At 34.8% G+C, this 13,354-nt stretch overlaps 4 protein-coding genes across 4 annotated transcripts; 1 reads left to right on the top strand and 3 right to left on the bottom strand.

The window, feature by feature from the left end:
• Positions 1–3,298: 3,298 nt before the first annotated feature.
• Positions 3,299–5,242, bottom strand: LOC125584015 (L-type lectin-domain containing receptor kinase IX.2-like). Its single transcript, XM_048751712.1, has one exon. The coding sequence runs from the start codon at positions 5,234–5,236 to the stop codon at positions 3,299–3,301; it is 1,938 nt and encodes a 645-aa protein (XP_048607669.1). The 5' UTR covers positions 5,237–5,242.
• A 2,644-nt stretch (positions 5,243–7,886) lies between these two features.
• On the bottom strand, positions 7,887–8,653 carry LOC106418632 (PRA1 family protein H-like). Its single transcript, XM_048751707.1, has 2 exons — positions 8,337–8,653; positions 7,887–8,184 (listed from the first exon to the last, which is right to left on the bottom strand). The coding sequence occupies exons 1-2, from the start codon at positions 8,651–8,653 to the stop codon at positions 7,953–7,955; spliced, it is 549 nt and encodes a 182-aa protein (XP_048607664.1). The 3' UTR covers positions 7,887–7,952.
• On the top strand, positions 8,458–10,799 carry LOC106390303 (ribosomal protein L11 methyltransferase). The gene is made up of 7 exons (XM_013830739.3): positions 8,458–8,970; positions 9,067–9,177; positions 9,279–9,419; positions 9,527–9,592; positions 9,798–9,965; positions 10,090–10,359; positions 10,464–10,799. The coding sequence occupies exons 1-7, from the start codon at positions 8,761–8,763 to the stop codon at positions 10,563–10,565; spliced, it is 1,068 nt and encodes a 355-aa protein (XP_013686193.2). The 5' UTR covers positions 8,458–8,760; the 3' UTR covers positions 10,566–10,799.
• LOC106390293 (suppressor protein SRP40-like) lies at positions 10,682–12,683 on the bottom strand. Its single transcript, XM_013830728.3, has 3 exons — positions 12,467–12,683; positions 11,021–12,331; positions 10,682–10,898 (listed from the first exon to the last, which is right to left on the bottom strand). The coding sequence occupies exons 1-3, from the start codon at positions 12,527–12,529 to the stop codon at positions 10,851–10,853; spliced, it is 1,422 nt and encodes a 473-aa protein (XP_013686182.2). The 5' UTR covers positions 12,530–12,683; the 3' UTR covers positions 10,682–10,850.
• Positions 12,684–13,354: the final 671 nt, after the last annotated feature.

Raw genomic sequence — 13,354 nt, 5'->3', positions numbered from 1 at the left:
GGTCCTTCATCGTATCTTATTGTGTTTTATGAACATAGTATATATAGTATTCGTTTATGTAGTTTAGTTTCACAATTAAGAAAAGAAAAGCAAGACTCATTCTCAGACGGTCAGAGACGTCCTCACTCGTAAAAAAAAAGAATTCTTAGGACCTAAATATATATTAGTAGTGAGATGACCCATTGTGAACTAATCCATTGTATCTTATCGTCGAACACCTATTATTGTTTTTATTTAAAAAGCCGCAATAATCGTACATATCACTTTTGAATTTAATAATTGTCCTTAGATTTTATGAATCATGCTTTTTCTTGATTACATGTACACTTTAATTTGTTCTGATTTTAATTATATAAAGGGATAAAACAAGAAATAAGTAATAGTTAACTAGAGAGGTAAATGTTGACCCAAAAAAAACTAGAGAGGTAAATTAATGGACAAAAATGAAAATAACTGACGTCAAAAAAAAAAACTAAATGGGCTGCATTTCCCCTTTGAAAATGAATCTGAATCTTTTATAGATTTGGGATATTCTAAGTTAATAAAAAAACTAAAACTAAAGAGGTAATTAAATAGAAACCAAGTCACTTTTTAACTACCTATTAATAAACGCAAAACAGTATATATTATAGGCTTTGTGAAGTTTTTTTTGTAAATATCAGATGAATATTTATGCTGTAAGAGCATTCAGAGAGTTATTAGAGATTTCAATATTTATTTTCTTCTTCTTAGGTTAGGGTCTTGTCGAAAGGAATCAGCTGTTCTCTCTGTTATAATACGAGCTAAATAATATAGTCACTTTTGTAAAAGCGAGGAAAGATTCAATATTGGAAATTTGGAAGTTCGAACAAAATGGGGTGACGTGTAAAATTTAATACGTAAACAGTAAGAAGTGTCATGCTCAGATGCTCTTATGAGATGCTTTGTTTTATAACCAACAATGCAACAATGCAACTTTCTTACGTGTGAGTGTGTGATGTGAGTTCTTTTAGCTATTTTTGCAACAATTTATAAAGCAACCAATCTGTTAGTTTCTTTCCAAATTGAAAAAAAAACAGTTTTTCATTTTTTTCCATAGAAAAACAAGATCTTTAACTCCTCTCAGCCTATAATCTCTCATGCTTTTCGATAAGATTCTAAATAAGATTTTCATTTACTAATCTTTTAGATTATCATGAATGTTCTCTCTCAATCGTTACACATTGCGTTGATATGTATATGTACATATGCACGCACGTACACATATATACAAAATTAGTGGTAGCTGGCCAAAAAATGGGGGTAGAGTCACTGTCACGTGCGGTCTTTGCGGTGGTTAAGAGTAGAGCGTGCATATTATCTCTGGTGGGAACCAAAAACTTACAAAAAGTACATGCAAAGACCACTTCCAACCAAGTTCCACCACATTCTAATTTGTTCTCCAGACCAAAAAGAAACAAGGGATATAAAGAACAAATTTCCCGAGTTTTTTTCATTTTTGTAACAATATATATATATATATATATTCTCCCCCCGTTTTATAAAATAAGTAGTTTTGGCTAAAAACAACGATTAAGAAAATTATTATGTTTTAAAAAGTATTGTATAATAAATAGGTTAGATATAATTTAACCAATAAAAAAATAAGTTTATTTAATTTGATTGGTCACACTGTATTCAATAAATGTAAAAGTTACCTAGATATATGAAAATTATTTACATTTTGAAACAAAATTTTTTTCCTAAAACTACAAGCGGAGGTATATATATATATATATTTGTAGTTATTTTATTTTCGTAATTTAGTTTTGTATTTCAAAATGTAGACTACTAATTTCAAAGTTGATATTTCAGGCCTGTTTATTGATAAAAAAAATAGTCATGTGTTTTCTTTGTTATTGTTTTCACTATTCATCTGAGATTTCAGATATCACTAGTCTTTGATATTGACGTGGCTGAGAGGAAATGTAGAGTAAGAAATTAAGGGATGGGCTTTTAGCCCATATACGTTTTCTTACTTGACGCGGATCACTATTTCCTAACATCGCTAGTTTGGTGAAAAACCTTGTAGTATTTATAAAAAAATAGCCATTAGGAAGCTTAGAAACATACCTCTTCTCGGTCTTTCAACTAGATCAAATGTAGTATCTTGATGTTATCTTTATAATGGTGATACGTGGGACATTGTCTCGCAATGGTATTAACTCTATTTCGCCGGGAGCTTCTAGGACAGGTGGTCTGCGTACCACGTCAATCTCCCAGGCATCTCCGGTTCGACCCACGCCTCCTGCGGTGAGGCTGATGGACCAACTGGCCGGCCTGTTGTGGTCTAGTAATAAGTTAACAAAAAAAAAACTCTATTTCCCTAGGGGAAAAACCATTCCCGTCAGTTGGTACCCACCCCGCTACCACTCGTAAACATAGTTTTGAGATCGATAGCGGTTATCGCTATTTTGCAATAATCATTAAAAAAACTTCGTAAATCGTTTTAAACTGTTCCAAAATTTTTTAAATTAAATGTTTGTTCCCGCAACTGTTTACGGTTGCAGACGTAAATAAATATATAAATATTTTCTATAAATATTTTAAATTTTAAATTATTATTTTTAGAATTGAAATGTTATAAATAAAGATAAATATACACTTTCTATTTTTATTTAAATTCACTAACAATATCATATTTTTTTCTTATAAAATTTTAAACCAAAAATATTCGCTATAGTTTAAACATTAATATATATATATATATACATATATAAAGATATATACATATATAAACGAAACAAAATATTCTTGTAAGAATTCTAATATAAATCTCCAAAATAAATTTTATTGAAATTATAACTTTCATCTAAATAAAATAAATGTAATATTGTTATTAATTATATTATTATTAATTATTATATTTTATTGCGTAATATATTTTTGATGTGGAGCTACCAGTATAGTTTAAAGAGTAGTTAAGTCTGTCTGTTTCAGTTGCCGATAAAAAAAGGTATAATGTGTTAATATTGATATTTTATTATTAAACCGTTGTAATATCTTATAATCAACTAGTCATAAATATTTTCCAAACGCACCAATTTCTAACCAATATACCAGTCATATAAATCACTTAATAACGCTAGAAACCGCAACTATATCCACGTCCCCTAACTCCGTCAACCGCACCAGACAACATAGTTCACTTTCACCGCACATACAAAGATATGTCTCCTCACTCGTACAAGCATTATATCAAGAGCTGATAAGATTACAAAACAAGCTACATAAATTTCCAAGATTGTGGAGGTTACTGAACCAGACAATATGTCCAAAGTTAGCGACCAGCTTTACAACTTGAGAACGTTACTGAACCCCTACTTGAGCTGACTGAGAGAGAAGTAGGGGAGATGTGATACGTAGGAACTGGCATCTTGTGGGGAAGGTTTGGCAATGGCGACTCCAAGTTCAGGACTTGGATCGCTTGTCTTACAGAGGGCCTCGAGTTTCTATCAGGATGACCACACCATAACCCCACAATAATAAGACACTCAGCTTGTTCCATATTAAACTCTTCACCGAGTTTCTCGTCCATAGCTGACATAAGTTGTTGTCTTCCATATAAATCCCACACTCTTTCAACAAGACTCTTGGCCTCAATGTTTTCTTCTGAATGATCAACGGACTTTCTTCCAGCGACAATTTCTAGTATACTAACGCCAAAGCTATATATGTCAGACTCCTTGCTGGCCCTTCCAGTCATTACATACTCGGGAGCCATGTAGCCAAAAGTTCCGGCTAATCCTGTTGTATGGGAACGTAGGTCATGGTCCATTAATCGAGCCAGCCCAAAGTCACCTAGCTTAACGTTGAAATTAGTGTCCAGCATTATATTGCTTGCCTTGATGTCCCTGTGCAATACGCATTGATCCCATTCTTCGTGAAGATAAAGTAGCGCATAGGCTAGACCGAGAGCTATTTTGTACCTTACGTCCCAACAGAGATGGGGTCTTTTCCCAAAGAGGTGAGTGTCCAAGCTACCATTTGGCATGAACTCATATATCAGCAAATACTCTTCTTTTTCATTACACCAACCGATGAGTTGCACCAGGTTTCGATGTCTTAATTTGCTGATGATCTTTACTTCGGTCAAAAACTCTCTCTTTCCTTGCCTGGAACGACCAGATAATTTCTTAACGGCAACCAACGAATCTATTTCGTTCAAGAATCCTCTATAAACTGCTCCAAACCCTCCTTCACCCAGCTTCCTCTGAGCTGAGAATCTGTTGGTTGCTAACACAAGATCTTTATAAGCGAACCTCCGTGGTCCTGCTTCCTTGTCGAGATCTTCGTTTATAGATATCAAGTCAGTGATCTCTTTTGCCTTCCTTTTTCTTTTCTTGTGCAACCAAACCAACACAAATATGGCCAAAGAGATCAGAAAAACAAACCCAGAGATCGAGAAGCCAACTATTAGTCCTGTCCTGATAGAGGCTTTCTCACTATCCAAGCTTGAGCTGAACTCCCATGATAAAAGTCTATGTCCCTCTGTAACCGCTCCAGTAGTAGCTGAGAATCCGATCGTAACTTGTGGTGGCAGAACCGTTGCCAGATCAATGATGTAAGAAAGGCTTGAATTCTCTCGAGGATCAGAGGTTAGCTTATAAGCCCAATACACGCTCAAGTTTTTAGTAACGGAATCATAGGAGATATGTGCATTACATATAGCTTGGTTGTGTTTGGTTGCATTCCAAGAAGTGTAGTTAGAAGAAACAAGCGAGTTATTATTGATTCCCACATGAGATTCAGTTTCCAGAGGATCCCATTCTACGTTTTGGAATGTGTCAAATTCGACATGAACCAGTGGAAACGAAGATGTAATATTTTCGACTTGGTTAAAAAGACCCAAGAAACCACCAGCTGAGTTCGCAAGAAGTTGGATTCCCACAGGAGCAAGGAAGAAGCATAACCCATGTCCGAAATTTCCAGAACTTGCGTTCCGGGTATTGATGATGAAAGAAAAACTGGTATTAAAATTTGTAAGCTTACCAGTTCTAGAATTCCAAATAGGCACTTTCTCAGCATAAGTGACCCAGCCGACGCGGCTTGTATAGCCAGTGTTACCAAGCACCACCGCTCCATCGAGGCTTGCATCACCGTGGTATATAACATTCCCAGGATCACCTCGTTGGAAGCTAGTAAAGTTAAAGGAAACAGAATCAACAAAGCAAGGGAGAACGAGCAACAAGTAAAATAACAAGATAGAAGTGGCCATTGATAAGGATGAATACACAAACATTTCAAGAAGGCAATTCATGATAAACTCACAAATCATTCAAAGGCTGCTATGGAATCAACAACTGAAAATAAGAGAGGTCCATTCAACGGAATATTGTTAAAATATATATCAGTCTTCTTACAAGAGATTTTTTTAAAACTTACTTTAATCTGCGAGTCAGCTGAATCCTATAAAACAATCTTTAAACAAAGTGACCTGGCGTTTAATAAAATGAAACGTGCAAGACACTTCAGCGCTCATATGTAAACTTTGCTTTCATGAACCACACAAAAAAAACTAGAGAAAAGGTCATCATACAACACGACCAAATTAGCTTACATTTTGTATACCGGTCGATGTACTGGCACTTTTTATAGCCTAGCTAGATTTTTCCTTGTAAAAGGATAAAGATGAGTAAAGAGAAAAAAAGATTAGCTGATTAGGAGATTACTTCTTTTGCACAAAATAAAGAAAAATGGAACTGGAACTACATTTAGAAGCTCATGGATCAAAATATTTTTTACTTTTTCTAACAATTTTAAAAGATGTTTTTTGGTTGGTTTATTAAGTTATTACAGAAATTTACCTTTTTAATAAAACTTTCTTAAATAAAATGGATGATTAGTTAGAGTATTTGCTCAGGTTTGGTTCTGGTATTTCAAAATTTCGGGTGTTCTAGTTAGGAGTATGCAATCTATTTGAGTATTTTACATATTTGTATCCTCTTGGGTTTGGATACCTTTTCAATTTATTTTGAATATTATATTTTTGGGTTTCAAAATTTTTCATATAATTCTATTCTAAATATGATCCAAAATTTATCTAAATGTTATAAAAGAAGATGATGATGAATTTTTCGTTCCTCTAGTTTTATGTCAATCATAAATTTTATATCAATACTATTAAAAGGGAAGGAGTCCCAAAAAATCTACATATGAAAGTTGTTTGGACCCTTTCTTTTTATTATATTTTGGTATTTCCCTATATATTATAACAACATGTGACCATCATTAAAATTTTAAAATAAAAAACAAACACATCTCGATAAAGAATATATGGAGAATATGCTAATGACTATTATCTTACCAAATACAGGAGAAGTTAGATGTTTAAGATTTTAATGCTCTTCCGTCATATAGCCAAAGGGAATAAAAAGCCCATTAAATTTTATTGATAATTGTATTTGTACCTCTCAAACCAATTAAACCAATAAAACATGTTTCATCATTTGGCAACATTACCAATCTCTGCATAATTGGGTTCATATAAAAATGTCAACCAAGAATGTAAAATCAAGGAAATTCAATTTTGTGGAATATCAGGAAATTCAATTTGTTCGAATAAAAACATTAAATGATTTGGATAATTTTAAATAAAAAATATCTGATATTTTGGGTATTTCAGTTTTGGGTAATATCGAATAAAAATATCTGATATTTTGAATAAAAAATATTAGGGTATTTCAATTTTGGGTAATTTGGTTTATAAATAGTAGTTTTTAGATATTTTGTTATTTAGAAATCAAATATAATTATTATTTATTGGTTTATAATTTGTATTTTAAAACTCAGGTACCTATTTGGTTCTATGTTCGGTTTCAATTTTCGGCTGCAGAGATATCATATCTGTTGGGTTATTTATGAAATTAATTTTAATTTTGGTTTTGTGTTTTTCTGTTTGATATGGTTCGGTTCATGGTTCTATGTAAATGTACGTAGAACTATAGACTATTTTTTTTATTAAAATTCATTTTTTAAAAAATATTTAATTTCGAAAACAAACCCGCGCTTAAAAAGCACGGGTCAAAATCTAGTTACTTTTATTACATATGGATTCCATTCAATTCTTCTTTATTCCTCATATTTAGATGAATTAATGAAGAACTTTTTTATTAGAAATTTTGATGAGGAACTAATGGATTTTGTACAAAAATAATATTCAGCGCCATTTATATTTATTCATTTTCAAATGGATATTTTTCCATTTATTTTTATCGAGTGTCACCAATTGGAGCTTTAATATACAACATATGAACTTGAACAATGAATGCCAAAACCAAAAATAAAATTGATTACTTGAATTATAATTTAAGTTTTAAATACTTTTACTTGATATATGCCTTTTGAGAATTTCTGGAAGAGTTCCCTTTGGACCACAAATGCTAGATTCTACTCTATAAACTTTCAATAGAGATTCAGAAGACGTTTTCAAATTTTTGTTCTAATTGTTTCAACCAAACATTAGTTGTTGTCTCAACGGTAGCTCTGTTTTTTTAATGATGATTTAAATAAAGCTAAGAATGCCACAGAATTTCTAAATCGACAATTTCAAAGTAATTAAAATCGAAAAGTAATAATATAATTTCTCCAGCCATCGCAATGTGTTGTTGTTAGTCTTCCTACTTATGTATGGTTCTATGACTTCTATCTTGCCTCAAGATTGCTTCTCGGAAAGGGAGAGATTCCTGAACCCGCCGTGCAATATTACAACTACAAAGAAGAGTGCAAACAATCATATCATCAATTCGTTAGAGGTTTGTTAAAAAGATAACCGAGATACCAATATACGATTAGTTACCTGCATAACTTATCGCAAGAGCATAGAAAACAGCAATTTGAACATTCAGAAACGCCAAAAAGCTCACGGTTGCCGCAAAACGAAAGCGAGGAACTTTGTTAAACGATCCAGAATTACATCAAATTAAGAGAATATCTCAACTAAGTAAAAATATCATCTTAGGGTCCATATCAACAAGGTTAACTATGCAAAACCAAAGAACCAAGAAAGAAACATCTACTGGATACTTACCACATAGTGCTACACGGATTAAGATTTTTCTGATCAAGGGATGCCGATTGGATTCCCATCTGTCGACGCAGAATTTGAACAGCTCCCAAAAGGCATAGCTTGTTACAAATCCTAGCAACGCTAGTGGCATCTCAAACCTACAAAAACTCAATGTCAGGACAATCAACACAATAGTGTTTCAAATCCAGTTTGGCTAAAAAAAGGCTTAAACTTAAAAAGATTTTAAAGTAAATTCTAAATACAATTTAGCTAAAAAAGGCTGAAACTTTATAGATAGATAGATGCATACAGTTCGTAAGTGAAGAAGAGGATGAAGAGTGTTGCGTAGTTCCTAGCGAATCTCTTGACATTCTCATGGACTCTGTTTCTAGCTTCATGAGAAGTCGACGGGAACGAATAAGAGTCAGAGTCGCAGAAGAAACTGGTTGTCCATGTCCGCGTATCTCCGGAGAAATCATCGGCTGCGAGGTCCGAGAAAGGGTTGATTGTTAGAAGAGAGAAGACAGCGACGAGCTGAGCCGACAGAGCCGTAGGACGTTTAGCTTCAGTGGTTAGCGAGAGAGGATTAGCAGAGAAACTCATTCTTCTTGTCGCTTCCATTACCATTTTTTTTTCTTCCTCTGTTCTTTACTATTTATAGAGGAAACTTTCTATTTTTGTCGTTTATAAAGCGTTTAAATTCCACAATTAGGAAAAGGGAAAGATAAAAAAAAATGTCAGCTTGGCAATTCATCAAACACTTTCCGTGCACGAATCTCTCCCGCCATATCCTCAGAGTCAAACCTCGCCGCTGCTTCACTTCCTCTACTCCTCCTCCCTCCTCCTTTTCAGTCACCGCGTGTCTCTCTACATCTTCCTCATCTGAGTCCTTCGCTGATGCACCTTACCTCTCAGTTCGTATCCACTGTCCTAAACATGTCGTCGTATGTAGTAACCCTCCCACTCTCTCTTTCTCTCATACGCACCTTAATTGGATAAGGAGATCGAAAGTTTCAATTTTTTCATCTGGGTTTCGTTAGGATCCTTTCTCGGAGGCGTTGTTGTGTTTTGGAGCGAGCTCAGTAGCTGTAGATGAAGACGACGAAGAAGATGAAGATGTGACTTCTGGGTCTTCTCTTGCTTCCAAAGAGGTGAAAAAAGCACCAATCTTTTGTATCATTGAACAATGTTTCAATAGATAGGAACGTAAAGCTTTGTTCTTTGGTCTTTAATCTTTGAGGTTTATTTGCAGATATGTATAGAATCAATATTTCCTGTGAACGAGGAAGTGAAAATGTGCATTTCACAGGCTGCAAACTCCATTGGCTTGAAGGAGATACCGAAATTCAAAGTTGAACTGGGGGATGAACAGGACTGGGTTACCAAGAACCAGGTGAGCCTTTGAATTTTAACAGAGGAGGGAGAGGGTTTACACTAAATGCTTTACGTTCTGTTTCGTTTAAGAGAGCTTGCATAACTCTTTTGGTTCATGTGTTGCAGGAATCGTTTCAGCCTGTTGAAATCGCCGAGAGGCTTTGGATCGTACCTGAGTGGATATCCCCTCCTGTATGTATAAAACCGCTTCAACACTCTTTTAAAAGTTTCATTGTACTGAGAGAACCGTTTCATCCAGTTGGATTCTCCTTATTGTCTTGCCTTAGCTGATATGACAACGAGCGGTCCTAGCTACTGAATGTTGCAGAATATGAATCAGAGAGATATATATAAAGTTATGTGTGTGTAAAAGTAGTCTTTCACTGTTCTTTGCAAGGTCGCTGAAGGAGTAAACATAATTCTGAATCCTGGACTTGCGTTTGGGACTGGAGAACATCCCACGACTAAGCTGTGTCTATTGCTTCTACAAAGTTTGATAAAAGGCGGAGAGGCTTTCCTAGACTATGGTACTGGTTCAGGAATACTTGCAATCGCAGCCCTCAAGGTCAAAACTCTCACCCTTTATCTCAGTCTTTCACAAGCCAATCATTACAACATAATCATCTTATTTCAAAAAAATCTTTATGTTTCCTACTTTTTTGTGTATGGCTCTCGTTTGAAATTTGCAGTTTGGTGCTGCATCATCTGCTGGTGTTGATATTGATCCACTGGCAATTAAATCTGCTAGTCACAATGCAGCTCTGAACAACATTCCACCGGAGAAACTGGAGCTGCACCTTGCACCAAGTGATAATAGAGAGATGCAATTGGGAAAAGAACAGTTTGATGTGATCATTGCAAACATACTCCTGAACCCGGTTATGGAACTGGCGGATCATATCCTTTCATTTGCGAAACCCGGGGCAGCCATTGGCATTTCTGGTATCCTCTCTGAACAGGTACATAAACAGTCATCTCTCTTTACAATAGTTATGCATTATTACAGCAAGCAAGTTACCTGCAATTTATTGGAACCGGGACTTATTCAATACTAAATTTGCAGCTTCCAAATGTAAAAGAACGGTACTCTCCGTTATTGGAGGACATATCTGTGGCCACAATAGGTGATTGGGTTTGCATGAGCGGTACCAAGAAAAGGAGTTGATTGATAACTAAATCATTTCTTCAGTGTTATATCAGAAAAGAGGCTATAACATAAAGCATTAGCAAAGAAATTGTGATAACAAAAGAAATGCCTAATGATCAGAGAGCCTTGTGGAGTTGTGTAAGAGGCTACAGCTACATTTGACATTGAGACTTAATGTACTCTTCATTGTTGGATTCAAAAGATTCAAGTCTATGATAATTTAAAATTGGTGTTGTCACAAGTCTATTAGAAGAAAAAAAATAGAAATATGTCGATATAGAGTAGTATCTTCTTGTCATCGCTTCACCTCCTCAGTTGTCTCTTCTTAGGAATGTAGACCTTGTAACTCACCTAAACAAAAAAATAATTCAAAAGAAGAAAATAGTTTTGTATCAACATACATTTGAGGGCATATATAGACTTACCTAACAAATACAATGAAATCAATATTCTAAGCATGGCAGGAACTTTACCTGAACCATTTCTCCACCCCTCATCACAGTCATTGTTTTCTTTTCGTACTGTGACTCATCATTTGTCCTCTGTTCAGACTGAGACTCTCCTTTGTTTTCATCTAATGCCTCAGTATCATCATGAGGAGGAGACGTAGAGGTAACTTTTGTTGGTTCTATGCTTTCCCCTACATTCTTTGTTGCCAGAGCTAAAGAACTTTCTAGACAACTCTTGCCACTGATGCTCTCTGCTTCAGCATCTTGACATGCAGCGGCTTCTTTCCTGCTAGCCAGGTTCACACTTTCTTGTCCCAATACGGGTCTAATCAACTTCCGTTTGGTTGCTGTACAAGAGCTAATTCCAGGACCAGCTTTAACCTTGACAGTATCACCAGACTGTTGAGAGGGAAGATCAGCCAACCCTGTTCCAGATTCCTTCACATTAACAACTTGTGAAGCCACAAGATCTTTGTCTCCCTCAAGGCGCTCTTGTGACTCTTCAAATTTTTCAGATTCGGTTTGCAGAGTTTCTCCTTCGGAAACAGAAGACACCTCTTTACTAACTGTTCCATTCCTCTGGGTCTCTCCACGGAACCTTTTTAAATTCTCCAAGGCTCTTTCCTTTAGAATAGCTTCCAAGTCATCACCTTTCAAGCAATTGTCTGGATAAGAAGCTTTGCTAGTTTCAGAATTAGTAAACTCCTCGAAATCATCATACCCAATACGTCTGTTGTCATGAGCAGGAGAAGAGAGAGCAGTAGCTTCACCGTCTCTCTGGTCATCCACAATCACATTCTCATCAGATTCCACCATGTCCTCCTTTCTCTCATCACCATCATCGTGATTATACGTCACCACAACAATCGATTTAAGCTTTTTGGAGTTCTTCTTCTCATCCTCCACTTGCCAGCATTCATCAGGTTCCTCTGAAGCATCCTTAACTCTTCTTCCTTTTTCTCTAGTGATTCTCATTCCATCACTCTCACTACCGTCATCACTACTAGTGGAGCTTGAACTAGAATCTCTCCTACTTCTCTTCTTCTTCTTCTTGGTCACTATACGTTGGTCCTTCCTCTTAGACCTTTTCTTTTTCTTTATATCATCATCCTCTTCATCATCACTCTCGCTACCACTAGAATACCTCTTACGTGACCTCTTCTTCCTTTTGCTGACTTTAGACCTACGCTTCTTCTCTCTCCTGTAATCATCTTCAGAGCTCGAAGAGTAGAAAGAAGAATCTGAATCACTCTCATCAGAAGAAGAGTCTTTAATCCGACGAATCTTCTTCGATTTGCTTCTCTTCGTCTTCGTCTTCTTCTTCACCGATCGCAACTGCACAATACAATTCATCAACCAACAAAACCCTAATTCGAAAGTAACTAAAGGTCGACACTTTACATAAACTCAAATCGAAAGTTTCGATCTTTGCAGTATACATGGGAGATATAATCAATGAATCGAGAGTACCTTAGAGGGATCTTCTTTAGAGGAGCGTTTAAGTTTCTTAGAGGAAGATGAAGATTTGCCCATCGTGCTCTCTCCCTCAATGAATCGCTGTCTCTTGTTCAAAAGGGGATCGAAATCAAAATATGGTTTAGGTTTTATCTCTTTTATTGCGAATGCTAATGGGCTTTCCACTTGTTTATCGATTCAATTTAAGGAGAGTGGAAAGCGGATGAGGATGTTTCCTTTTTTTGCAAATTTTTTTAACTTTAAAAATTCTTTTTTTTTATCATCAACTTTTAAAAATTCACAAGAGGAAAAATTAAATTAAATCATTTGTATGAGTCATTTTCAACAAGAATAACGTTTCAATCAGATTCAATATACGGTAAAAATTCTATCAATTAATAATGGGCAAATCTCCAAAATAGCACATTTCTAAGTTTATATCACAAAATTAGCACTCAAAAACTAAAATGACCAAAATAGCATTTTATCTTTTGAAAAATTTAAATTTTTTATTTTCTAAAATTTGAAATCTTATCCCCAAAACCTCACTTCTCAACTCTAAACCCTAAAACCTAAACTCTAAACCCTAAACCCTAAATTCTAAACTCTAAACCCCACCCCTTGAGTGCTATTTTTGTGACTTTTAGCATTGAGTGCTAGTTTGGGAACAAAAACTTGATTTAGTGCTATTTTGGTCTTTTTCTCATTAATAATGTTGGAACTTTAATAATTTATTAATTTATTAATTTATATAGTTATTAATTTAGAGAAATTTTTTATTTTTTTGTATATTTATATATTTTAAAGTATATTTATATGCAAAAACAAGAAAATACTTGATTTTACAATATATGTATTGATTAAATTTTATATATATGTGTAAAATGACAAAATAACTCAATG

The sequence above is a fragment of the Brassica napus genome, chromosome A2 (genome assembly GCF_020379485.1).
Source record: "Brassica napus cultivar Da-Ae chromosome A2, Da-Ae, whole genome shotgun sequence".
NCBI lineage: Eukaryota > Viridiplantae > Streptophyta > Magnoliopsida > Brassicales > Brassicaceae > Brassica > Brassica napus.
This window is presented reverse-complemented; position numbering and strand designations above follow the sequence as displayed.

Coding starts and splice junctions, on each gene's coding strand:
- LOC125584015 (XM_048751712.1), bottom strand. CDS start 5,236: ATGGCCACTTCTATCTTGTTATTTTACTTGTTGCTCGTTCTCCCTTGC.
- LOC106418632 (XM_048751707.1), bottom strand. CDS start 8,653: ATGGTAATGGAAGCGACAAGAAGAATGAGTTTCTCTGCTAATCCTCTC. Junction 8,185..8,336: donor CTCTTCTTCACTTACGAACT/GTATGCATCTAT, acceptor GAGTTTTTGTAG/GTTTGAGATGCCACTAGCGT.
- LOC106390303 (XM_013830739.3), top strand. CDS start 8,761: ATGTCAGCTTGGCAATTCATCAAACACTTTCCGTGCACGAATCTCTCC. Junction 9,420..9,526: donor ACTGGGTTACCAAGAACCAG/GTGAGCCTTTGA, acceptor CATGTGTTGCAG/GAATCGTTTCAGCCTGTTGA. Junction 9,966..10,089: donor TTGCAATCGCAGCCCTCAAG/GTCAAAACTCTC, acceptor TGAAATTTGCAG/TTTGGTGCTGCATCATCTGC.
- LOC106390293 (XM_013830728.3), bottom strand. CDS start 12,529: ATGGGCAAATCTTCATCTTCCTCTAAGAAACTTAAACGCTCCTCTAAA. Junction 12,332..12,466: donor CTAAAGAAGATCCCTCTAAG/GTACTCTCGATT, acceptor TGTATTGTGCAG/TTGCGATCGGTGAAGAAGAA. Junction 10,899..11,020: donor GGGGTGGAGAAATGGTTCAG/GTAAAGTTCCTG, acceptor TTTTTTGTTTAG/GTGAGTTACAAGGTCTACAT.